This window comes from Camelus ferus, chromosome 3 (genome assembly GCF_009834535.1).
Source record: "Camelus ferus isolate YT-003-E chromosome 3, BCGSAC_Cfer_1.0, whole genome shotgun sequence".
Classification (NCBI taxonomy): Eukaryota; Metazoa; Chordata; class Mammalia; order Artiodactyla; family Camelidae; genus Camelus; species Camelus ferus.
The window spans coordinates 63,563,318-63,590,442 of NC_045698.1; the positions used below are offsets into that span (position 1 = coordinate 63,563,318).

Genomic DNA, 27,125 nt, shown 5'->3' on the forward strand with positions numbered 1-27,125 from the left:
ATTCTTGATACTCTTCCAAGTAGCCTCAATCTTAGAAGATAGGTTACTTCAACATCATCCATTCATTTGGTCCTGCCTTCAAAAGCTAAAGCCACTTTTGCCCCTAATCAGAGGAAGGAAGAAGCAGAGAAAGGAGATGTGAAAGGTTTTGAACAACTACGGAGTTAGATGGCACAGTCCACACAGATTACCTCCACTTTTAACACCAATTACAAGTTCAGAGGATTCACAAGCCTCTTCAGGTTTGATAATCCACTAGAAAGACCCAAAGAACTCACTGAAAACCGTTATACGCATGGTTATGGTTTATCACGTGGAAATTAATTCAGATTAATGTCAGGGAAGGGAAAAAGCATATAGGACAGAGTTCAGGAGAGTACCTAACATGGAGCTTCTGATGGTCTCTCCCTGTGAAGTCATGGACAGTGAAGCAGTTTTAAAAATTGAGAAGTCTGATTAATTGATAGGTGCTTCACCTTGAGTTATACCACAATTCTACCTTGCTCCATGTTTTAAACAAGGCACACAAAACTAAGCTATGCTTTGTAGATGAAAAGGGTATCACATTCTTTCATTGCCTTGCATGTTAACACTGAATTGTTTTTTAAATAGAGGTACTGTGCCTCTTGAGCCGCATATAGTATCCTTCCTGCTGCTTTCTTATACCGAGTCACAAATGATGCCTATGTGGTTAGCAGGGGGATAGGAATACTAGCCATATCCCACAGCCATTAGCAGCTACGCTGTTGGGTATTAGCTGTTATCATCCCCATAATTAGCTAATAAAGGGCCCTACAAGGCCCAAATCTACAATCTGAGTTTCATTAGCACCTTTCTAACCTCTGAGCAAATCAACCCTAAGCACACTATCAACCTAGACTATACTTAAAATAAACATCCAACCTGCTATAAAGAAATGGAAACATACAATATATGCTTTGCTTCAATGATCTGTCTTCACAGTGATATTTTTCTCTACAGCAAAAATTATTTCAGTTTTTTAGACTGCAGTATCTATATTGCAAAATAAACCACTCTCAAAAAAAGAGACAACAATACAATATCAGAGAAAGCAGTATGGCACTGTTATTCCTAAATTGTCTTTAACTTAGCTGTAAAACCTTGAGCAAGTCAGTCGTCTGCTACCTCATCTGTAGGAAATTAATCCATTTCAATTTGCCAAAGAGTGGCAAAATTGTGGCACCATTTTTCACTCATTACTTTATATTAAAGCAAAGTACACAACTTAAATAAGCTCTATAACTGAAATAGTTAGCTAAATGAAGTACCCAAAGAATATTTAATAAACAGTAGTGTACAAAACATTCAACAGTTTTTAAAAAAGATGTATTGCCTTGAGCTAGTGCATCATTAGCCATTCTGAATTAAAAAATTCCTTCTCTTCCTAAACAGATAATCTAAAAAAATTTTCTTAGCAATGCTGAACATTATTAAATTACACAATTACTCATTAAATTACTCAATAAAACCTCATTACTCTATGGATGGAAATGATGTGATACATAGTATGAACAACTTAGCTTACTCCCGGAGGACTGCATACACTGCACATCCTCCAAACACTAACTGTTGAACCAGATGAACTGACATATGCTACTTGGTATACAGTAGGCCTTACTGAATTACTTAAGGCCAAGTGACTGACTTCAGAGCCACATGCTGAGATGTAGCCAGTGATCTGCATTTTCACCCTATCTCCCATCCCCTTCCAATCTGTAAAGCTATATTACTTTGTCATTTTGTTGCCAGGTCGCCTCTCCTCTGCTGTCAGCTCTAGTGCATACGGTCCATTACTGTTACTGATCTCCTTTGCCATTCTCCATCTGGCCACATCCAATTGCTATACTGCTATCCAACACTTCTTTTTCTATTTCTTCATCATTTTTATCTCTTCTGTTTACTGCACTTCTCGGCTACCAGACAAAAGAGATCCACTTCACAGTCACAGTGCTATTTTGGCTAATCAATACACTCCTTTCCTTCTAAACAAGAGGAAAAAAGTAAAGCAGGTAAGGATGATTTTCAGCTTTTCAGAACTGTTTTCATCAAAGTCTGATACTAAAAGGCTCATTCATTGTTACAAAAGATGCTTTACTGGTCTTTACTTCTAAGTTTGGAGTTACAGCATGTACTTGGTCTACAGACAACTGAAGGTTTTACAATTACAGTATTCCAGATTTAAGAAACTAACAGAAGACAAGGTGTCTGCCTTCTTAATCCTTAAAAAATTTACCCCAAACCAAATTAAACTTAAAAGGTTTTGCACATCAAAGGAAACCATAAATGAAATAAAAAGACAACCTACAGAATGGGAGAAAATACTTGCAAATGACACGACTGACAAGGGACTAATTTCCAAAATATACAAACAGCTTATACACCTTATTATCAAAAAAACAAACAATTCAATCAAAAAATGGGCAGAAGACCTAAACAGACATTTCTCCAAAGACATCCCGATAGCCAACAGGCACACGAAAAGAAGCTCAATATTGCTACTTATTAGAGAAAAGAAAATCAAAACTACAATGAAGTATCACCTCACACCAGTCAGAAAGGCCATCATTCAAAAGTCCACAAACGATAAATACTGGAGGGGGTGTGGAGAAAACAGAACCCTCCTTCACTGCTGGTGGGAATGTAGTTAGGTCCAGCCATTATGGAAAACAGTATGGAGGTTCCTTAAAAAACTAAAAATAGAGTTACCATATGATCCAGCAATCCTACTTCCAGGCATATATCCGGAGAAAACTATAATTCAAAAAGACACCTGCACCTCAATGTTCATAGCAGCACTATTTACAATAATCAAGACATAGAAATAACCTAAATGTCCATTAAAAGACAACTGGATAAAGTTGTGGCATGCATACACACACACACACACACACACACACACAAGAATACTACTCAGCCATAAAAAAGAAAAAATAATGCCATTTGCGGCAACATGGATGGACCTAGAGATTATCATATTAAGTGAAGTAAGTCAGAGAAAGACAAATATCGTATGATATCACTTATGTCGAATCTAAAAAAAAAGATACAAATTATATTTACAAACCAAAAACAGACTCAAAGACATAAAAAACAAACCATAGTTACCAAAAGGGAAAGGGCAGGGAGGGAGAAATTAGGGATTGGGGATTAACAGACACACATTACCATATATGAAACAAACAAGGACCTACAGCATAGCACAGGGAACTATATTTAATTTCTTGTAATAACATATAATGGAAAATAATCTGAAAAGAAAAATATATATGTATGTATATGTATAACTAAATCACTTTGCTGTACACCTGAAACTAACATTGTAAATCAACACTTCAATAATTTTTTTAAATTTAACCTCAAAAACCTGCAAAAATTTCTATTAAAATAAGACCTTAAAATAAATGAATAGTGCTCCAAAGATGTATATATAGCTAAAAAGCATATAAAAAGATGCTTAACATCACCAATAATTAGGAAATAAAAACCATTGAGATGCTACTTCATACCCATTAGGATAGCCATTATTAAAAAAAAAAAAGAGAGAGAGAAAATGTGTTTGGTGAGGATGTGGGGAAGTGCTGGTGAGAATGTGGAGAAAATAGAACCTCTGTGTATTGGTGTTACGAATGTAAAATAGTGTAGTCACTGTGGAAAACAGTAAAGCAATCCCTAAAAAATTAAACATAGAATCAACACATGATTCAGTACTTCCACTTCTGGGTATAGTCTTAAAAGAAAAACACATGCTACAACAGAGATGAACCTTGAAGACATTACGCTGGGCAAAATAAGTCAGTCACAAAAGGACAAATGTTTTATGATTCCACTTACACGAAGTGTTTAGAGCAGAGATAGAAAATTCATAAAGACAGAAAGTGGACTAGTGGTTGCCTGGGGCTGAGGAGAGGGAGGAATGAGGAGTTAACGGGTATGGAGTTTCTGCCGGGGAAGATGAAAAGTTCTGGAGATAGACAGTAGTGATGATTGCAAACAATATGAATATACTTAATGCCACTGTTTACACTTAAAAATGGTTAAAGCGATTACTTTTATGTTATGTATACCTTACCACAATTTAAAAAAGAGAATGAAAAGTAAAGTTGACATAAGTTAGTTTATTTCACTTGTTACTTAGTTATCCATGGCCACTGTATAAACCCAATCTGACCCTAAAACAGACAGCACAAGTTACGTATAACTGAGTAAATAGTGCTTAATTTTGTTAGCGCTAATGAAAAGCGTGGAAACATTTCTACATATCTGAAGACAACAGATTCTCCTCAAAGAGGTCTGGCTGGGAAAGCTGAGAAAAATAGACTGTCAATAAACAAAATCTCTGATGCACACACAAATCGCTGAATAAATAGTCCTGAGATTTTTAAACTCTGATACCTCCAAGCCTATACCACTGCTATTCCAAGATATACCAAACATAGTCATGCCTCAGGGCCTTCTTTGTAGCCTAAAACACTGGTCCCCATATACCAGCAGGGCTCACTCTCTCATTTCATTCAGATTTCTACTCAAAAGTCCTCTTATGAGAAAGGCTGATCTTGACCACCCTTGATAGCAATCTGCATAATTCCCTCTCCCCTCAATGTATTTTCTTTCTCTTCATAGCTGTTATCACTACTCGATATATTGCTAATTGCCCTTCTGTTTACTACAAGGTAAATTCCAGGGAATACAAAGACTACATATTTTGTTCACTATTCTAAGCCCAGCACCTAGAACGCTACTTGGCACGATGAAGGAGGCCAGTAAATATCTGTTATTTGATTGAAAAGATGCATGTTCATAGCTTCATAGGCCATACAGCTCTCCTGGCGTTAGTACTATTCTACCTTATACCAGCATTGCAGCATCCACTGCCTCAAAGCCATCCAGAGCATCCCTGGTTTAGACTTCACTAGTAAGTGGAAGGAACACCTAGTTAAAAAGACAGAAGCCTGGTAGCAGTATGTCAAAAAAGTGCTCTCTGACTTATTTTTCTGAATACACTAAATGAAAACAGTATATCTGTCCCTCACAATGAGGGATAAAAATTAAACACGAAGAATATACCTCTAATACTGCTTTAAGACAAAAAGATAACATACATTGCATCACATTGCACTTTATTTTGATAAACAGTACAAGGCATTCACCAGCCTGAAAACCATAGGATTTTCCCCCTGCAACTTTTCAGATGATTTGGGGAAATAGATCAATGCAACAATACTGCTTGTCAATAAATATAGCCAAAAACTAAGTTACCAGACACTCTGGAGCAGTGGAAGAATATGTTAAATCTCTGGATGAGGGAGAAGACTGCTTCCAAAATACACCTAACTTTAGTTCGAAGTCCAAAGTATTCAATTAAGAGTTCATCCCAGTGAAATGTCTCACGAGCGCTCATGCATGTTACAAGTTTTGAGAGCATTTTACAAATGCACTCTAATCTTCTGTCTGCAGTGAACGGTTTCTGGTAAAGCTTTGGCAGGTGATAATAATTTCTGTAGAAAAAATCTTTAACCATTGAACCTCAATACCTCCCCTCCTGAAAAAGCGTAGGAAGGCCCGTTGAGCTACAATCTCTATGCTGCCAGAACCCCATACGTCCAAGTGTAAGGAGACTCATCCTGGGAACACATGTGTCCTGCCCCGCCTGGTAAGTGGCAATGGCAAGCGGAAGCTGCCCATCAGCGGGGTCCCAGACACAGAGTACAGGTGTCCGCAAGACACGCAGCGTGGTTCGGGGCAGCCCCTAGCCTCCGCGCCAGCGACCCCCGCCCGAGACGAACCAGGCCAGCCCCCTCCTCTAATATCGGCCTGGGCCTGACCCCGCCAAACGCGGGTCCTACCTGAGCTCTGCCCCCAGCTACAGGGCTGCGGGGGGAGGCGGGGAGAGGCGTGGCCTTCCAGTTCTTCTGTCGAACTCCCTCGTGCGGTTGTTATGACTTTCCCTCTCGGGATCCGCGCCCTGACCAAGTTCGAGTTGCACTTCCGGGGTCCGCAGGAGACTGAAACGTCATTGCGCACGCGACGGCGGCGGCCACGACAATCCGGAAATAGGCGGGGCGTGGTCGCTGGGCTGGTTCCTGTGGCGGTAGGCGGGCTGGGAGAGAGAGGCCGGTGGGAGGTAAGAGTTGTCTTGTACTTTCCCTACGGACTCTCCTCGGCTTTGCGTCGCCCTATAATCGGAAGTGAGGGACACCCCTTCCTGAGTAGCCTTAGAGCGCGGGGCCTGTGTGAAGCCTTGTTCTCCAAAAATTTAAAAAACATTTGCGGGAGTGTAGTTGCAGCTAATTGCCCACTCTCCCACTCACGGCCCATCCTGCATCACTTGGTCTATTCAACTCAGAAAAGACAGGAGGTAGGAAAATCTAGATTTAGAAAATTAAATTTGCCTCTGAATTATGACTTACATAAAATAGGTAGTTAAGTATAAACTCCCCAACACTGCTCTTTTTCCTCAGTACTAGTAGGATAAATTGGAAACAGCTGTGGAAAGCTATGGTCCCATTCCCTAACAGGGGGTTGGCAGGTGATGATAATTTTTGTTCTAAACTCAGCTTTTATGGCAAAATCCCTGATAGTAAAAGTCACCCATGAAAATTCCCTAAGTACAGAATGCATATGTTAAGCATAAACTCTAGATCTGTAATTCTTATGCACACTTGAATGTGAGGCCTCTTAGGTAATTTATATGTTAGAATGAAAGGGGAGTTTGTAGATACCAGGGCATTTAAACAATCCTGATAAATCCAAGAGGCAACTCTTAGTCTTCATTTTGTTTAAGCATTCAGCAGCATTTGACACAGTTAACGACAAACTCTTTCTTGAAACTTGAAACACTTTCTTCATTTGACTTTTGTGAATTCACAGGGCTTTTTTGATTCTCCTTTGCCGGATCTTCCTCATTTCTTAATTTTCGTGTGCCCCAGATCTCTTTCCCCTTTTAGCCACCTTCAGTCTCCAGGTGATCTCATTAATTCCCTTCATTGTCTTTTATACCGCATTGCTATGATGATGGCTTCCAAATATCCATTCCCAGTTACGATTTCTTTGATTTCTATACTAACATATATAACTTTTATTCAGCATATCTATTAGGATGTTCAACATGCATTCCAAACTATATTTTGTATCTCCAGAACCTGTTCACCCATTCCTGTTGCATATTGTTACATCTCAATAAATGGCACATTGATTCTTACAATTGTTCAGGTCATACTTTGATTCTTCTCTCATGTTTCACATTCAGTCCCTCAGCAAAATCTATTGGCACTCTTTTCAAAAGGTATCCTAATCTAACCAATTCTCACCATCTCTGCAGCTATACTCTAGTTCTCACTTGGTGCTCTAATTGTCTTTTAATTGTTCTGCATGCTTCTGTTCTTACCTCTCTACACTCTAGTCTCTAATTGGAAGCTGTAGAAATTCTTTTGAAATGCAAATCAGAATTTGTTACGTTCCTTATCAAAACTTTTAAGAGTTTCTCTATCCAAATGGAATAAAATCCAAAATTGTTTTCTTCATAAACCCATAAGAGTCTGAATGATCTGGTCCTGGGCCATCCTATGTTGCCTTTGAGGAAGCAGGTGATAAGAGATATTTTAGAAATAGGGATGGGAATTTGGCCAATAATCTTGGACTTTGGGAAATGGCAATCTTAAAGATGATTTACCAGCTCTTGCTTGAAAATATTTAAAGGCAAGAGACTGACTGAGGGTTCCTGCAGTGACAGAGTAAAGAGATAATAATTGTCACATTTTCCCAGCAGCTAGTAGATGTGGGTACATGGCTGGGTGTATTAGTTTTCTAGGAGTGCTGTAACAAAGTACCTGAAATTAGGTGGCTTAGACAACAGAAATTTATTGTCCCACAGTTCTGGAGGTTAGAAGTCCAAGGTCAAAGTGTAGGTAAGGTTGGTTCTTTCTGAGGGCTGTGGGGGAGAATTTGTTCCATGCCTCTCTCCTAGCTTCTGGGGGTTTGCCGACAATCTTTGGTGCCCCTTGGCTTATAGATGCATCACTCCAATCTCTGCCTTTATCTTCACATAGCATTCTCTGTGCGTGCTATCTCTGTCCAAATTTCCCCTTTTTATGGGAACATGAGACATATTGAATTAGAGCCCATCCCAGTGACCTCATTTAACTTGATTACCTGTCTAATGACCTTATTTCCAAATAAAGTCACCTTCTGAGGCACTGGGCATAGGACTTCAGTGTATCTTGTTTGAGAGAAACAAACACTAGGGTAGAATTGTTTTGGAAAAGAAGAGAAGCAACTCCCGTAGAAAGAAAGGAGAAGCAAACCAATCAACAGAATGAGGTTGTGTGAAGTAAGCCACCAGAAGAGGAACCATATGGGAATTTTGAGGTGCTGGCTAGAGCATTTGTCCCATGTATCAGGGAATGGCAATGTTGGAGTTCCTGAAATTGGGTGAACCTCCAAAACAAAAATATAGAAAATACCTGATGACAGAAAGCACCAACAGCTGGGCGTTTGTTACCAAGGGGACCACAATCATAATTTACAATAGCCTTTTCTTCCCACTCCTGAGCTGACATTGAAGGACCTTGAAGTAACAGAATTAAGTGTGGGATAGAGAGAAGTAAAAGGTAGAGAAACAAAGGCAAAACAGACCATACCCGCTTCCTTCTAGCCATGTTTTTGGGTCAGGACTCTGCTGGGAAAGAGGACTGTTTTAAGTGATTTAGAGCTTTCCAGTTCAATATGTAAAGAGTTTGGACCTTGGAAATGAGCCATTTTTATCTTCACAACAAGGAAAAATGCTGAACAAACTAAAAATCAACATCTCTTCTTAGATCCTTCAGAGTACTGAAGTCACAGGGAAAACTGCTGCCCCCAAATTGAAGAGACAGAGAAGTAGTTTGAGACCTTCTGTGCTTCCTCTACCTGGATATCTTATGCCTTCTTCAGTTTTGGAAAGTTTTCAGCCATAATTTCCTCAAATACATTTTCGACCCCCTTCTCTCTCTCCTTCTCCTCCTCGGATCGCTAAAATTCGAATGTTGGTACGTTCAATGTAATCCCAGAGATCTCTTAAAATGTTTTCATTTTTTAAATTTCTTTTTCTTTTTGCTCTTCTGATTAGATGATTTCCATTATTCTGTTTTCCAGATCACTTATACATTCTTCTGTATCTGTTATTCATTCCTTCTAATGTTTTTTAAATTCCAGTTGTTTAATTCTTTACTTCTGATTGCATCTTTTTTAGTATTTAAATGTTTTGGATTATACTGAACTTGCTATTTTTTTAATTGAAATATAATTGATTTAAAATACTGTGTTAGTTTCAGGTGACAGCAAAGTGATTTGGATATATATATTATATATATATATATATATTCTTTTTACAGTTCTTTTCCATTACACTTTATTACAGGTGTTGACTGTAATTCCCTGTGCTATACAGTGAATCCTTGTTCTCTATTTTAAATATGGTAGTATGCCTCTGTTAATCCCATAATCCTCATTTTTCTTTCCCCTACCCCCTGCCCTTTTGGTAACCATAAGTTTGTTTTCAATCTCTGAGTCTGTTTCTGTTTTGTAAATGTGTTTGTTTGTACTATTTTTTAGATTCCACGTTTAAGTGAAATTTTACATTTGTCTTTCTCAGTCTGACATACTTCACTTCATATGATAATCTCTAGGTTCATCCATGTTGCTACAAATGACAGAATTTCATTCATTTTTATGGCTGAGTAATATTTCAGAGTGTGTGTGTGTATCAATCACATATTCTTTGTTCATTCTTCTGTCAATGGGCATTTAGGTTGTTTCCGTGTCTTGGCTATTTAAATACTGTCACTGTGAACAGTGGGGTGCATGACTGCATATGTCCTTTCAAATTTGAGCTTTATAGATACGTGCCCAGGAATGGGACTGCTGGATCTTATATTAAATGTATTTTTAGTTTTTTAAGGAAACTCCATACTGTATTCCATAGTGACTGCACCAATTTACGTTCCCACCAACACTGTAAGATGGTTCCCTTTCTCCATACCCTCTCTAGCATTTATTATTTGTAGACTTTGGTGATGGCCATTCTGACTAGTGTGAGGTGATACCTCATTTTAGTTTTGACTTGCATTTCTCTAATAATTAGCCATGTTGAGCGTCTTTTCATATGCCTGTTGGCCATCTATGTGTCTTCTTTGGAGAAATATCTATTTAGGTCTTCTGCCCATTTTTCTTTTATTGGGTTTTGTTGTTGCTATTGAGTTATATGAGCTCTTCGTGTATTTTGGAAATTAATCCCTTATTAGTTGCATTGTTTGCAAATATTTTCTCCCAGTCCATAGGCTGTTTTTCTGTTTTATTTATGGGTTTACTTTGCTGCGAAAAGCTTGTAGGTTTGATTTGGTCCCATTTATTTTTGCTTTTATTTCTTTTGCCTTGGGAGGCTGACCTAAGAAAATGATACTATACTTTATGTCAGAGAATGTTTTGCTTATATTCTCTTCTAGGAGTTTTATAGTGTCATGTTTTGTATTTAAGTCATTAAGCCATTTTGAGTTTATTTTTGTGTATAGTGTGAAGGAGTGTTCTAACTTCATTGATTTATGTGCAGCTGTCCAACTTTCCCAACATCAGTTGCTGAAGAAATGTTTTTTCTCCATTGTGTATTCTTGCCTTCTTTGTCAAGTTTAACTTACCATACGTGTGTGGGTTTCTTTCTGGGCTCTCTGTTCTGATCCATTGATCTATATGTCTGTTTTTGTGATGATATCATGCTGTTTTGATTAGTGTAGCTTTGTAGTATTCTCTGAAGTCTGGAAGGGTTATAAGTCCAGCTTTGTTCTTTCTATTCAATATTGCTGTGGCAATTCTGGGCCTTTTGTGGTTCCATATATTTTAGGATTATTTGTTCTAGTTCTGTGAAAAATGTCACAGGTAATTTGGTAGGGGTCACATTAAATCTGTAGATTGCTTTGGGTAGTATGGCCACTTTAACTATATTGATTCTTCCAATCTAAGAACATGGGATATGTTTCCATTTCTTTAAATCATTTTAAATGTACTTTATCAATGTTTTATTGTTCTCAGTGTATAAGTCTTTCATCTCCTTGGTTAGATTTATTCCTAAATATTTTGATGTGATTATTTTAAACAGGATTTTTTAAAAAAAATCCTCTTTCTGATATTTCATTGTTAGTGTAAAGAAATGTAACATATTTTTGTTTGTCATAAATAGCTTTTATTATGTTGAGATATGTTCTGTCTGTACCCACTTTGGTAAGAGTTTTTATCATACATGGGTGTTGAATTTTAACACATGCTTTTTCTGCATCTACTGAGATGATTATGTGATTTTTGTCCTTTCTTTTATTGATATGGTGTATTACATTGATTGATTTGCATATGTTGAACCATTCCTGTGACCCTGGAATGAATCCAACTTGATCATGGTGTATGATCTTGTTTATGGATTGTTGTATTTGGTTTGCTAATATTTTGTTGAGTATTTCTGCAAACATATTGGCCTTTTTTTTTTGGTAGTGTCTTTTTTTGGTTTAGGTGTCAGGTGATGATGGCTTCATTTCCTCCACTGCAGTCTCTTGGAAGAGTTTGAGAAAGGTAGATATAAGTTCTTCTTTGTGTGTTTAGCAGAATTTCCCAGTGAAGCTATCCAGTCCTTGACTTTTTTTGCTGTAAATACTATTTCACTTCTAGTAATCCACCTGTTCAAATTATCTGTTTCTTCTTGATTCAGTTTTGGTGGACTGTATGTTTCTAGAAACTTGTTCATTTCTTCTAGGTTGCCCTTTTGTTGGCATATCACTGTTCATAGTACTTTTTTATGGTATTTTGCATTTCTGTGATACTGGTTGTTATTTCTCTTCTTTCATTTTTTTACTTTATTTATTTGGTCCCTCTGCCTTTTCTTCTTGGTGAGCCTAGCCAGTGGTTTATTGATTTTGTTTACTCTTTCAATTCGTTAATGTGATATATCATGTTGATTGATTTGCAGGTATATGAACCATCCTTCTATCCCTGGCATAAGTTCTACTTGATCATGGTTTATGATCCTTTTATTGTATTGTTGGATTTGGTTAGTTAATATTTTGTTGAGGATTTTTGCACCCATGTTCATCAAGAATACAGGTCTGTAATTTTCTTTTCTTGTGGCATTCCTTGACTGATTTTCTATCAGTGTAATGCTGGCCTCATAAAATGAGTCTTAAAGTGTTTCCTCCTTTTCTTTTTTGGGAAGAGTTTGAGAAGAATGGGTATTTTATTGTTTGAATGTTTAGGAGAATTCACTAGTGAATCCATGTGGTCTTGAACTTTTTTTGTTTTCTGAATGAGTCAGTCTTGGTACTTCGTATGTTTCTAGAAATTTAATCATTTCTTCTAAATTTGTTGGTGAATAATTTTTCATTAATAGTCTCATGATTCTTTGTATTTCTATGGTATCAGTTTTAACAGCTCTCCTCCCATTTTTTATTTTATTTATTAGTTATTCCTTGCTTAGTCTTATTAAAGGTTTGTCCTTTTTTAAAAATCTTTTCCAAGAATCAGCTCTTGTTTTCATTGATATTTTTGTCATCTTTTTAGTCTCTATTTTATTTATTTCTTCTCTGATCTTTGTTATTTCCTTCTTTCTACTAACTTTGGGCTTCATTTATTCTTTTTCTAGTTCCTTGAAGTTAGATTGTTTATTTCAGAATTTTCTTGTTTCTTGATGTAGGCATTTAAAGCTATAAACTCCTCTTAGAAATGCCTTTTGCTGCATCCCATAAGTTTTGGTATGTTATATATCTGTTTTCTTTTATCTTAAGATATTTATCTCTCTTTTGATTTCTTCTCTGACCTATTGGTTGTTTTGTAGCATGTTGTTAAATCTCCACATATTTGTTAATTTTCCAGTTTTCTTCTGGTAATTGATTTCTAGTTTCCTACCATTGTGGTCACCCTTCCAAAATTAAGACTTGTTTTGTGACCTAAGCTATCCTGGAGAATGTTCCATGTGCACTTGAGAAGAATGTGTATTCTGCTGCTTTGGGATGGAATATTCAGTATATATCTATTTACTTAATCTGGTCTAACACATTGTTTAAAGCTGATGTTTCCTTATTGATTTTCTGTCTGGATGATCTATCTATTAATATATGTGGGGTATTAAAGTATCCTACTATTATTGTATTGCTGTCTATTTCTTCCCCTAGGTTTGTTAATATTTGCTTTATATATTTAGGTGTTTCTATGTTGGGGGCATAAATACTTACAAATATTATATTTTCTTATTGGATTGATCCTTTATCATTATGTAATGATCTTCTTTGTCTCTTATTACAATTTTGATTGATTATATGGTCTATCTTGTCTCATAAGTATAGCTACTGAAGCTTTTTTTTTTTTTTTTCCATTTTCATGGAATATCTTTTTTCTGTACCTTTCAGTCTGTGGGTGTTCTTACATCTGAAGAGAGTCTTTGTAGGCAGTGTATGGATTTTTTTTTTTTTTTATCCACTCAGCCACTCTTTGTCTTTTGATTGGAGAATTTAGTCTATTTACATTTGAAATAATATTGATAGATAAGTACTTAATGTCATTTTGCTAGTTGTTTTCTGGCTGTTCTGTAGTTCCTCTCCATTCCTTTCTTCTTGTTTTCTTCCTTTGTGTCTTGATGACTTTTTTTTAGTCATATACTTAGATTTCTCTTTCTCTTTTGTATAACTACTATAGGTTTTTGCTTTGTGGTTACCAAGGTCCTTACATACAGCAATTTATATTTGTAACAGGCTATTTTAAGTTGATAACAAATCTGAACACATTCTAAAACTCTGTATTTACTCTCCTCTTCACCCACCCCCAGTGTTTTGTTTTTGTTGTCACATTTTACATCTTTTTATCTTGTAAATTCCTTAACTAATTATTGTAGTTATAGGTATCTTTATTTATAGGTATATTTATTTTTGTCTTTTAACCTTCATATTACCTTTATAAGTGGTTAATTCATTCCCTTTACTATATATTTGCCTTTACCAGTAAGATTTATATTTTCATATGTTTTCTTGTTAATTATTTCTCTTTAGTTTACCCTTTCTTTTTAGTGTAAAGGCTAAAAAGCTCCCTTAACATTCCTTGTAAGGCTGGTTTAGTAGTGATTAACTCTTTTAGCTTTTGCTTGTCTGAAAAACTCTCTCTCTTCAATTCTGAATGTCAATTTTGCCATATAGAATATTCTTGATTAGAAGTTTTTTTCTTCCACCTCTTTAAATATATCATGCCACTCCCTTCTGGACTACAAAGTTTCTACTGAAAAATCTGCTCGTGGTCTTATGGGAACTGCTATGTGCACTATTGCTGCTTTTAAGATTCTCTGTTTTTAACTTTTGACATTATAGCTATATTGTGTCTTGATGTAGTAGACAAAACAGTGATTTATTTTTCCCATTTCTTGGTTGGTAGTTTTAGAACATTGCTTAGCAGAGATGACAAAGTGTAAAATATCTGAAATACACATTATCATCTATACAGCTGAACCTTGAACAACACAGGGATTAGGGGTACCTATTCCTAACCAGGTATAACTTTACAGATGGCCCTCTGTGTCCATGGTTCTGCATCTACAGATTCAACTGACTGCAGATTATGTAGTACTGCAGTACATAGTTAGTTAAAAACATGTGTGTACGAGTGAACCTGTTCAATTCAAGTCCATGTTATCCAGGTATTTTAAAGTGTTTATTAAAAAGTTAATTCGTACTACTTTAACATAGTAATTTAACATAGCCAATAAAATAGATACTTCTTTATAGTTACATAAAAATACAGTTAAACAAAACAGAAGGAAGATGACATTTCATAAGAAGATAATATTTCTGTAATAAGCATATGCAGATTTATTAAATATTAAGCTTCATTCCTATTATTTACACAAAAATAAATGAGAAAGAGTAATTGTTTTGAAGTATCACTTTTTATCATACTTTAAGAAACATTAAGTATAAAGTCAAAATGGTCTGAAAAATCAATAGCTTGCCATTTAACACTCCCAATTATAAATTTTATTGCACTTATGGCTACAGTAATTTCATAGAACAAGTACAGAAATTAGATGCAAGCTCTTCTCTCTTTTCTACTTTTCTCTCCTTCCAACGACTCTCATTCTCTCCTTACTGTACCTTTTTCCTTTCAGAAGGGAGCCATAGAAATTCTTTTCTAGAGGAACTAAGTCACTTCGCAGGATTAATACAGAAATGTACAGATTCAATAAAAAATCGTGTTAACAGATGATGTTTAGATATATTAGAAAACAGAAGAACCCAAATGTGAAATCCTATAAGATTATTTTATTTTGGTTTTGGATCAGTTTTTTTTTTTTTTCACTTTCTATTTTAGTGTCTTTTCTACTAACACATAGTTATACAGATTAAGTACATAGACCATCACTAAGCTGAAAAAGTCAACTGTTGACTTATATTGGTTGTTATAGTAATTGTTTATAGGTAAGATTATATGGGAAGTCCAATTCTCATGAATATTTACCATTTTTAAATGGTCTGCATAGAATTTTTAGAAATTATTTCAATCATGTCTTAAAACACTTGGCTCATGATTATCCTGGCCAACTAAAGTATATTCTTTGAAACTAAAATTTGTTATTTGGCAGGCAGCTGGCTACATGGCCATTTATGTGCTTTTATGTAAGGAAATAATGTAAGAAATTTTCCAAGGTGGCCTCTGCAATCCAAGCTTTTACTCTTTGAAAAATGCCTAAGTACTTTCCTTTGGAAATCATGTAGCATATACATATTTTATAAAAATCACAGAATGTGGGAACATGAATAACCTGAGAACATGAGAAACTATGATGTTCAGTGTCATGTGGTCTAAAATAGTTCAAGATATAAGGCTTCTTCCAGATGTACTGGAGATTGCTCAAAAGTCTAATTGTCTTCTTCTTACAATGACAGCCATTTAAACAACTGTGTTTATTAACTGCCCACTAGATGAATAACTATAGTAGTTATTTGGGGGAGACCATTGTTATAAAGGGAGACTTCATATTATGTTGTAAGGCCCTCAAGGTCTTTATAATCTAATATTAGCTACTGATAGGAAGGGTGTAGTAAATATAACTGTACTTGGCATAGAGGGCACTAGAACATGTTCCCTTTTCCTTCCTGTGTGTGTGTGTGTGTGTGTGTGTATCAATGTAATAGAAATAAGAGAAGTAAAAGAAACTATGGATAAGAGATTGCTGGAGTGAGTTTTGAACATGATTTTGGGAGAAAGATGGTTTCTGTCTGGGAAAAATGGCAAGCGTCTGGTTTGAGCCAAGAGGATGACAGGCAGTTGCCTGAACTTGGTACCAATGGGGATAGGTTCTGAAAGCATATGATTGGAAGTTTGATGTTTGAAAAACCACTATAGGCAGAGATATTACTAAAGTTATACTTCAAGAGAGTGCTTTTTGTGGCTCTGATTTAACTAAATTGGATGAGAAAGAGGCTATGGGAAAGGAGGCTGGTACAGTGGTAGGTATTATAGGCAATTAAGACCTGGACTTGGGCTATGGCTACAAAATTCATTTTAAAATTTCAGATGACCCTCGGGAGACTATGTGACTGTAACTGAAAATCCAAATATTGTATTTAAAAATTCTTAGGGAAAAGATTCCCCAAAATTTTGCCTGTTGTTGTAGATACTTCAAGCCTGAAAGAAGAAAAAAAATAATTCAAAGGGAACACGAGATGGCAGCAGCTATAACATATTAAGAAGACGACTGAGGAAAGAAAAACATACGGAATTATTTTTAAAATAAAAAATGTAGCACTTTACTCTTTATGAGCTGTACTCCTCTGCAGCTCAGAGATTAGTCAGTCATTGGTTTCATGCTTCACAGCACATCTGAGGTTCATTCTGACTAGAGTAAAAATCCTACTCCATTACATGTGATTATTTCCTAAAATAAAGCTGTTGCTGTTTTCTGCAGATGACTGTTCCTCTGCGTTATCTAAGGCAGAAGAGTTCTGGATGGCGCACATTCGTTTTAAATGTTCCAGCATTGCTTTTTCTTCTTCTTCTAGTCTTTCATCCTTCCTCATTTCCCACCTAAAAGAAAAATCACATCTTAGCATTTTTGTAACTTCCAAACTACAGTCAACACTCAGTTATTCAGAGCTTGCATATGTGTAGTCACTGGTTTATTGAGTGTTTCTCCTTTATTCTTTTATTCATGGCCTCTTGGGCAACACAACTCATTGGCACTGCTTCTGTAGAGTCGGCCAGGAGAATGGGAGAGGAAAATAGTCAAACGAGCTTCACTCCAGGGTAAAGTTTTAAAGTATTGTTTTAAATGAGTTTTCAATATTTCTAGATTTTAAAAATGTATGGCTTCCCAGGGTATACATGCATATAAATAAAATCTAGAATTAGCAATTCATAAGCAAATATTTTTTATAGTATTTTTCCCTCACCGATCAACCGATTGGTGGCTTTAAGTTGTAGAGAGGTTTGCAGGAAGACTCTGGCCACAAGAAGAATACCAGGGTAAACTGGATATACCTTAATGGCAGTTCTGTCTAGTCCTAGAAATAAGATCCTATTTGAAGTATTGAAAATAAATCATCCAAGAAAAGCAGCAAATTGTTAGCAAGGTTCCATAGAGCATTTGCTTAAAAAAAAATTAAGATTTTCTAATTCTGGGTGATTGGGAGATGCAGAACAAAATGAAACTATATATGTATATAGTCTCACAAAGTACACAATCACCCTAGCATGGTTAATCCTTCCTTCCCCTCCTTCCTCTCTCATATATGTCCCTGCCCCAGGACTGGCCTTGGCACACTTAACCGAGCACTCCAGCAAGGAGTTGTCTGTATATATTTCCTTTTTCTTTCCTCACTCCTATTTTTACCAAACCCTAAGCCATCTAACATGATACGCTGTCACAAAATGATTTCAAAACCAACGTTGATACATTCTAAGAGACCCTCTACTAGAAGGGCTTCAAAGAATCAGGATTTCTAACAACAGACAAGCAGCTCTTCACTGAATGTCTTCCTGGAGCCCCCAATTTTATCATAGTCAGGACTCCGGGATAACAAACAGCCTACCACATATAAGGAAAGCATATGAGTTTGAGGTGAGATTTTTCTGATTCTGTTTGATGAAAGAAAGCAAGGGCATTACATTTTCTATAGAAACCTCCTAGTAGGATCCCTGTTCACACACAGGTTTCCTGGTTGGAGTGTTGGATTCAGTATGTCCTGGCCAGCCCTAGGAGGTGGTATATATAATGAGAGAAGAAGGAAGGGGAAAGAGTGTAGAGAAAGAGGATAATCTGAGAGATTCAGCCTAGGTTTAATTTACATTGCTTTTTCATCCTCTCCCTGGGACTCTCCTCATCTCCCAGCCCCCACCTTGGCTGGATCCACAAACTGCTATGTCTTACCATCTTAGTTTCTCCATATGTCCCCGTGTAGTCAGAGATGGGTCATTGGTCAGACAGGTTTTAACAGCAACATGAAGGATAAGGAGATTTTTTTGCCACCACACTGTTTAAATCATGTCATAAGGAGCAATACTCCTGAGCTCACTATTTTGAGATTTAAAATTTAGCCTACAAGGTTACCTTATACTGCTTTCATGGAATTTTGAAGATAAAAAAACTGTCATTACCCATTTTATGTAAGTGAACTTGGGCATCACTAATTTGCATGTTAAGTTGAACTCCTTCCAAGTAGGAAAATACTAATAACATAATATACTTAGGTAGCACTAACTATGGCCTGGGCATTGTTTTGAACACTTGACATAACAATCTTTAAATCTTTACCACAAAATGTTATTATTCCTCTTTCATAGAGGAGTAAACTGAGGCCCAGAATGTTAATGTCACTTGGCCAACTATCTTTGGATTGAAATCGGGAACTCACTCTGGAGTAAATGCAGTATTACCCATGTTTTTAAAACTGTTCTACATGCATTATTAATTAATGTTAAAAAAAAAGTTGAATATTTTATTCCCTGAAAAATGTTGCTTGAATTTGGTTAGATATTAAAAAAAAAACTTTCTAAAATTCACATAAATACTCAAAGAGAAATCCAAATATTAAAAATTAGGTTTGCCTTTTTTCTCCCATGCAAAGGTGCTAATATTATACTGAGTAAATGAACTATGAATGTCAACAGAACAAAATATGTAATATGCACATAAATATTTTGATCATTGTCTCTACTTGTGAAAATTGAAAGCACAATCTCTGCTTCGTTAAAAAATCTGTATAATTAATGTAATTTAAATGAATTGTATATATAATAGAACCTAAGATAAGGATTTTTGAAGCTTCATGACAATTATAGGCACTTCACAGTATAAATGAGCTGTTGTGATTAATGAAACCAGGCAAAGTTATTTACCTACCACAACCTTCTTATATTTGCTTTCTGCTTATTAAAAAGAAATTATTTCATAAATATATAAGAAATTATGACAAATATAGCAGTAAAATAATATTAGAACTACATTTCCCTTAAAATTTTACTTTTACTGAATAAAAACATTAGGGATTTGAAATCCATGTTTATTTATCACAAGTATTATTAAATATTTCACATTTATAAGTTCCTGAGGGAAGTTGATCTCTAATTCTATCATAGTTTTAGGCTTTGTTAACACAGTGCAAAAACAAGTCAGTTGTATTAAAAAAAAACCTATTGGAAGAGAAGATAATCCATCAAATTGTTAAACACAATGAACTGAACTGTCTGTTCCCCAGTTTTCTCTATATTTCAACTCTGTAGTGAAAGCGTATCCTTACAGAAACCAGAAAATGTCAGAACCAGTGTATTCTAGTTCTCCCTAAAAAGCATTATGAAGTGATTACGTTTTTGTTTTTCCCATCTTTGGTAGCCCGCTCTCCTTCACTGTTGCTAAATTCCCTACCTTTCTACTGTGGAAAAAGAACTGCATCCGGACCCTCACTCCAGCTGGAGGCAGTGCATATGTTGTGTCTTAGACACTGGTGAGCTGCCAAGTCCCATGAGACCTCAGTGATCTGTACTTTAATCTTAACCAACTTCTGGAATTGGCTCCGTCTGTCTGGCTCCTTGGTGGGTAGATGTGGGAGCTTGGCCCATCCTTGACTAGGAGTCCTTCTTCATCCCAACCCAGCAGGAAACCTAAAACCTGGGCTGAGATACTCGTAACAGAACCAGCAGTCACAGCCTTGCTCACCAGTACTGTTTGGACTGACTTGGGGGTTCTCAGCCTTGGTGGGTCTTCCTAGATTTCACATTTAGATCTGGATCATAGGTATCTGCTTGCTTCTCTGCACGCTACATGGATGTTGGCTAATACTAGAAGGCTCTTACATGTCACAGACCATGGGCTAAGAGCTTTCTATTTCTGCTCACCTCAATGAGTCATGATAGATTTGGGATCTCTAAAATGAGACCTTGAGGGGTACAAAATAAAAACAGCCACAGATCAGTGAGAAACTGTTCTAGTGATCAGTTTGGCAGAATCTTTTATTTTGGAGCCTTTAAGGATAGCTGTGTGTCAGAGCCAACCAGGAGAGCCATGCTTGGCGTTAAGCATAAAGTCTGACCTTGTTAGACTGGGTCCTGACTGTCACAGAAGCAGGAAAGAACAACCAACACCAGACAGAGGAGGAGGGCCAGAGTCTGGAGTGTGACAAGTTCTCTGGGGCATTTACTATGTCTTCTACCAGGAGAAAAACATCTACAATCTGTGAGCTCAAAGGTGTCCTGCATAAGAGCGCAGGCTCTGGAATCACTCTGTCTCCCAGTTGAGTCCGCACCCTTCACTTACTAGTTGAATCACTGCAGGCAAGTTTCTTATCCTCTCCTGTGCCTCAGGGCTCTCATCTGTACAACGTAACGTGGTCCAAACCATTTGAGAGGCTCACAGCCTTGCTCATTTGTGTATATGTTGCCTATGACTGATTTCACACTATAATGTTGGGGGTTAGTAATTGTGTCTGAGACTGAGACCAACTGTCCTATTAAGTCTAAGTTATCTACTGTTTGGACTTTTACAGAGAATGTTGCCAAACACTGCTGTAGAATAGTGGTTCTAACTGGGGTGGCACTGCCTTCCTGTTGGGAAATGTGGAGAGCATTTTTGGTTGACACTGTCTAGAGAGTACTTCTAGGACCCGGGGAACAGAGGTAAACATCTTTAATGTGGAACAAACCTAAACAATAAAGATTTGTCTTCCTGAAATGTTAAATGTCTTCGCTGAGAAACACATGCTCTAGAATCTTCAAAATAACGTTGCTGCGTCCCTTTTAATTTGTGATTTCACTTGGAATGGTTTTAGTGTTTCACTGCTCAGAGTATATTTGCTGAAGAGTAGAGGTTTTGAAGCCAGGTTCTGGATTTGAATCCCTTACCAGCTGTGTCGTCTTTGGCAAGCCAGATAGAGTGTGCCTTAGTTTCCTTTTCAGTAAAATGGAATAACAACAGTGCCTACTTCATAGTTTCCATCAGAATACATGCAAAACACATAAAATAGTGCACAGTTCATAGCAAACACTCAGTAAGTTACAGCTGTTGTTATTTGTATGGTAAATATTTAGCATATTGGTTAATGTTGCAAATAGCAGAAATCCTGACTGTGGTGGCTTAAACAAAGAAGGGTATATTTTTCTCACATAACAAGAAATTCTGAGGTGGGTGACTACTGGCATGGGTTAAGTCACTTGACAGCAGCTAGGCTGATGTCTCTGTGTTTTCTTGTCCTTTACCTCATGGTTCCAAGATGATTGTTGCAGCTTCAGCATCCTTGATTAGAGGCAGGAAAAAGGAGAAAGGGGCTAGTGCTCCACTTTATCAAGGAAATAAAAACCTTTCCCAGATTCCTTCCAGCAGAAACTGGAATCATACTGTGTAGGTTTGAATCTTGATTCCGTCCTTTACTGGCTGTGTGATGTTTGGAAAGTTTCTTAACCTTTCTTGGCCTTATTTTCCCATATGCAAAATAGGGGATGCTAACAGTATACATCAATGCACTACGGTATAGAGTAGGTGAACCATGAATTCATAAAATGTTGCTATTATTTTAATTTGTATCAAGTGGCTTCCCCAAAGCTCCTACCTTGATGTTCCTTCTCCTGCCCTGTGCCTTTCAGATCGTTTTATCTGATAAATTCTCTTTCTTATAAACATGTGGGTAAAATGAAGTTGCTGTGTATGACAGCAGTTTTCCTCTGTGATCAGTTACACGCTTCTCTAATCATGTTGTCGTTGCCTCTTGTCTTTCATGAGGGAGGGGCATTTCATGCCAGTTCACTCTTTTCAGCCGAGGATGGCCAAGGCTGGTTGTGTTTTCCTGTAATCCCTTTGCTGTATTTTTCAAATACAGTCTATAAATGATGGCATTTCATCATATTATTGGCATTTCTCCTGAAACACCAATACAACACTTGGATATAAAAATGTAACTTGAAATAAGCCTCCTGATGTAATGTTATTAATAAACATTTATGTAGTACTTTATATTTACAAAGTGCTTTACAATTATTTACTAGTTAATTGTACTATTAAACAACATTAACCATTTGGCCAAATTAATGACTTCAAATTGTCCTACCAGTCAGTAGCTGAGGGATGGAAAGTGAAGACATATTGGATAACAAACCTTTTCATCCTTCTTCTTTGGACAACATAGTGCAGAGTAGGTTCAAAGGGAGGTTCAGATCACAGGGGGAAAAGATGTCTCTGTTCTTGTCTTCCTGTTGTCCTATAAATGTGGATTTTCTTCAGAATTCAATCCTAGGCCATCTTCTCTTGTCTCTTGGGAAACCCATCTACTCCCACCTATGAAGCTGTTATTTCCACATCTGTAATTCATCTGTCTCCCAAACAGTAATTCAGTATCTTTAAACTTCATTTTTCTCCCAAGCTCTCTAAATTCAACTTCTTGATGGTTATTTTCTCTCCCATTCCAATTATATTCATCATTCATATTTCTTCATATATATATATATTTCAATTATTCAAATTGACCATGACCCCAACACTCAATAACATAGGGTGTGAACTTCACAAAGTAATTTATGCCTCTACTTCCCATCTTGTCTGCACAGTCTGTCTCGTTAGGACACAACTTACTCTGTAATCTCTCACATTCATCCCGCTGCGATCCGTTCACAGTTCAGGTGCTGTGATAGTGTGATTTATAAAGAAACATACTTGGTCTTCATACCTGTTTCTGGCGGAGAGCTCCTAAAACCCTTGCAATTTACTGTGAGGAGAGCTATAAAGGTGTCTTTTGTTATGTTAATGAGGTGACTTTTGGAAAATTGCAGAGGATTGGGAGCTGGTTATCCATGGAATCAACCACATGATTAGAGGATTGGAACTTTCAGTCCACCCCCAACCTCTGGGGACTGAAGAGGGCCTACAGATTGAACTCAATCACCAGTAACCAATGATTTAGTCAGTTATGCCTATGTAATGAGGCCTCCATAAAAATCCAAAAGGAGAGGGTTCAGAGTTTCCAAGTTGGTAAACACATGGGGATTTGGGGAGAGGCATACTGGGAGGGAGCATGGAAGCCCCTCACCCTTTCCCCATACCTTGTCCTAGGCATCTCTTTCCTCTGGCTATTCCTTTTGTAACAGATAACCTAGTAAGTAAAAAACTTCTGAGTTCTGTAAGCTGCTGTAGCAAATTAACGGCCCTTCAGAAGTACTGAGGGCCAAGTCCAGGCCTCCGCCCCAGGAAGACAGGATGAGAGAGACACAGTGGGGGATGATCACCACCCCTGCCTTCAGCGGTGGCCTAGAGAGCTGTTCAGATCTCCCAGGGCTGCTGCCACAGCTGCTTCACAAAAGGTTGGCACTCAGGCCCCATGGTTCATGGCTCTACCTGTAGCCCCAAGAACAGAGGGCACGGTGTTAGGGGACCCTGAAAGGGGGCTGTTCACAGGTGGAGGGGGCTGAGGTCCCTTCTATTAAGTACACAGGGCCGTACATTTTTTTTTTCTCTTGGTAGCTAGTTTTGTCAGAAGCACAGGTGACGACCTGGACTTGGAACTGGCATCTGAAGTTCAGGGGCAGAGAGCAGTTTTGTAGGAATGAGCCCTTAACTTGTGGGATCTGATGCCATCTGCAGGTAGTCTCAGAATTGTGTTGAATTATTACTTAGTGTCAAAGAACTGCTTAGTGATATGGGGGGAATTGGAATTGTGTGCAGAATCCCAGGTGCTCATGATTTCATTGCCTGAACAGGGCAATATTCGCCAGATACTCAGAGCTAAGCCTCACACCACTGCTACACCAAATCTTTAATGACTGTCCTGCCTAGAGAGTTTAGTCTTAGTGTTCTAGCTCGGTAGGCATTCCATTTAGCTGCCACCATCTCTGCTCAGGTAGAAAATGATTTTCCTTGTTGCCTTCTGACATATTTTCCCACATTTGCATGTCTACTCTTGCTATTCCACTCACTTGAAATGCCTTCCCATATACTCCAGACCCACTCTTCAGACCTAGTCCACATCCTATCTCTGATGAAGTCCTTCTCACCTACCCAACTCTGATGTGATTGTCCTTTGAGTTCTATAGTACCTAATGTCAGCACTATTTTGGTAAATTAACCACAAATTGCTTTGTTACTTCTATTACTTTATTGAGCAGTTATTTGATGATTCCTTTTTATTTTTTAACATAGTATCATTTCATCCATACTTGCAGTTCCTTGAGGAATACATTTAATTATCTATAACTTTTATTCCAATTTTTTTCAAAGAAGATATTCAAATAGCAAAAAACAGCGCTCTGTACACTATACTCTGTACACTTTAAGCACTCTCAAAATGTTGATTGCTGTGTGTTAGAAGCTTCAGTGTTAACTATATTATTCTTAGGTGGCTTGAAGAAATAATAACCTTTAACCACTAGTGTCACAGTGAGTAGTAGCTGGCATGATGAATCAGTATTGATAAATTGTTATTTGTATGAGTCATAAAAACGAGGGCTCTAAGAGCTTTAAAATTCATCTCCTCATCCTTAGTTTCTACATCACTAATTAATTCTTAAGGTCTTAAATTCAGTGATTATACCAAAAGACAACAACTTCCTACAGGTTCATTCATTTACTAATCATCTTCACATTCCAAGAATGAGATGGTGATATAAGGAAAACAAGACACTCAATAATTCATGTTACTTGGTCCCAGACTAGTGTTTTTGACAAATGTATAAGGTTTTAAAACAATCTTTGGTTAGCCAAGTACTTTATTTAGGTTATATTCTATACTAGAGTCAGTTCTCCTTTTGTAGACCACCAGCTATTTAAACATTCAACTTCTTGTCATGTGACACCATGATTGACCCCAGTAACCTTTTCCTTACTCTGACTTTCTGCACCACATATAATGAAGTATAAAACTTCACTCCATTGGTCTCACTTGGATCTCTGGTTATTGATTGCCTTGCTTCTTTCATTAGTTTGGAAGCTACTCAAAAGCGTACAATAGGATTGTAATAAAAGGGTTCTATCATTTTAGTTCTTATGAAGTTGTTGCAGCTAATTCTTTCAAATTATATAGACCACCAAAGCTCTTTTAGTCATCAGTAAAACATCATTCACTTTCTCATTCTGGTTAATTTAATTAACGAGAATAACTAAATATTTGGGTTCTTTATACCCTTTATTATTTATTTGTTTATTTTGGATAAAAAAAAGTTTAGGAAGAGCAACTCATTGACTGACAAAACTGTTTTAAAATTTACATTTATGTAGTGTTCATTGTTTCTAAGAACAGTTTGGAGCTTTAGCTTTTTAAACTTACAGTTATCAAAGGAATAAAGCCAGCCACAAAATAAGAATCCACAGAATGCAGTAATCCAATCATAAAGGACAGTAAATGTGCTTACACATGTTCAAGAAGTCAATCATCTAAGTGATAAATACTTAGTTCATTTGTGTTCTTTTTTTTAAGATTCTACATTTAAGTGGTATCATATGGCATTTTTCTTTCCCTTTCTGGCTTACTTCACTTAGAATGATGATCTCTAGGTCCATCCATGTTGCTGCAAATGGCATTATTTTTTATGGCTGAGTTGTATTCCATTGCATAAATATACCACGTCTTCTTTATCCACTCATCTATTGATGGACATTTGGGTTGTTTCCATGTCTTGGTTATTGTAAATAGTGCTGCTATGAACATTGAGGTGCATTTGTCTTTTTGATTTATATTTTTCTCTGGGTATATGCCCAGGAGTAGGATTGCTAGCTCATATGGTAAGTCTATTTTCAGCTTTTTAAGGAACTGCCATACTGTCCTCCATAGTAGCTGCACCACCAAATTACATTCCCACCAACAGTGTAGGAGGGTTCCTTTTTCTCCACAACCTCTCCAGCATTTATTGTTTGTAGACTTTTTAATGATGGCCATTCTGGCTGGTGTGAGGTGATACCTCATCGTAGTTTTGATTTGCCTTTCTCTAACAATTAGTGATGTTGAGCATCTCTTCATGTGCTTGTTGGCCATCTGTATGTTTTCTTTGGAGAGATGTCTGTTTAGGTCTTCCACCCATTTTTTCATTGGATTGATTGCTTTTTTTTGATATTAAGGTATATGAGCTGTTTGTATATTTTGGAAATTAGTCTCTTGTTGGTTGTATCATCTGCAGATGTTTTCTCCCATTCTGTAGGTTGTCTTTTGGTTTTGTTGATGGTATCCTTCACTGTGCAAAAGCTTTTAAGTTTAATTAGGTCAAATTTGTTTATTTTTGCTTTTATTTTCATTACTCCAGGAGCTGATTCAAAAATATATTGCTGTGATTTATGTCCAAGAGTGTTCTGCCTATGTTTTCCTCCAGGAGTTTGATAGTATCTGATCTTGCATTTAGTGGTCTTTAATCCATTTTGAGTTTATTTTTGTATGTGGTGTTAGAGAATGTTCTAGTTTCAGTCTTTTACAGGTAGCTGTCCAGTTTTCCCAGCACCACTTAATGAGAAAAAACTATCTTTTCTCCATTGTATATTCTTGCCTCCTTTGTCATAGATTAATTGACCATAAGTGCATGGGTTTATTTCTGGACTTTCAATCCTGTTCCATTGATCTATGTGTCTGTTTTTTGTGCCAGTACCATACTGCTTT

The 27,125-nt window shown here is 36.9% G+C and overlaps 2 protein-coding genes and 1 long non-coding RNA gene across 12 annotated transcripts in view; 1 reads left to right on the forward strand and 2 right to left on the reverse strand.

Annotated features, from left to right (window-relative positions):
* Nucleotides 1-6,013, reverse strand: part of FAM172A (family with sequence similarity 172 member A) — a 362,785-nt gene extending 356,772 nt beyond the window's left edge. For 3 of the 4 annotated variants that reach the window (XM_032476172.1, XM_032476171.1, XM_032476168.1), the window contains exon 1: nucleotides 5,865-6,012. The gene's annotated coding sequence lies outside the window, so the exon portion shown is untranslated. Of the gene's footprint in view, nucleotides 1-5,864 lie in introns of all 4 variants that reach the window. The other variant, XM_032476170.1, reaches the window with a different exon arrangement.
* A 52-nt stretch (nucleotides 6,014-6,065) lies between these two features.
* Nucleotides 6,066-27,125, forward strand: part of LOC106730296 — a 76,889-nt gene continuing 55,829 nt past the window's right edge. Inside the window, exon 1 of the long non-coding RNA XR_001366751.2 lies at nucleotides 6,066-6,142. This is a non-coding gene — a long non-coding RNA (uncharacterized LOC106730296). The remainder of the gene's footprint in view (nucleotides 6,143-27,125) is intronic.
* The window catches only part of KIAA0825 (KIAA0825 ortholog), a 349,875-nt gene continuing 338,102 nt past the window's right edge, over nucleotides 15,353-27,125 (reverse strand). For all 7 annotated transcript variants that reach the window (XM_032476137.1, XM_032476164.1, XM_032476157.1 and 4 more), the window contains one exon: nucleotides 15,353-17,097. In XM_032476137.1, coding sequence (XP_032332028.1) covers nucleotides 16,932-17,097 — 166 coding nt within the window. In that variant the 3' untranslated portion in view covers nucleotides 15,353-16,931. The remainder of the gene's footprint in view (nucleotides 17,098-27,125) is intronic.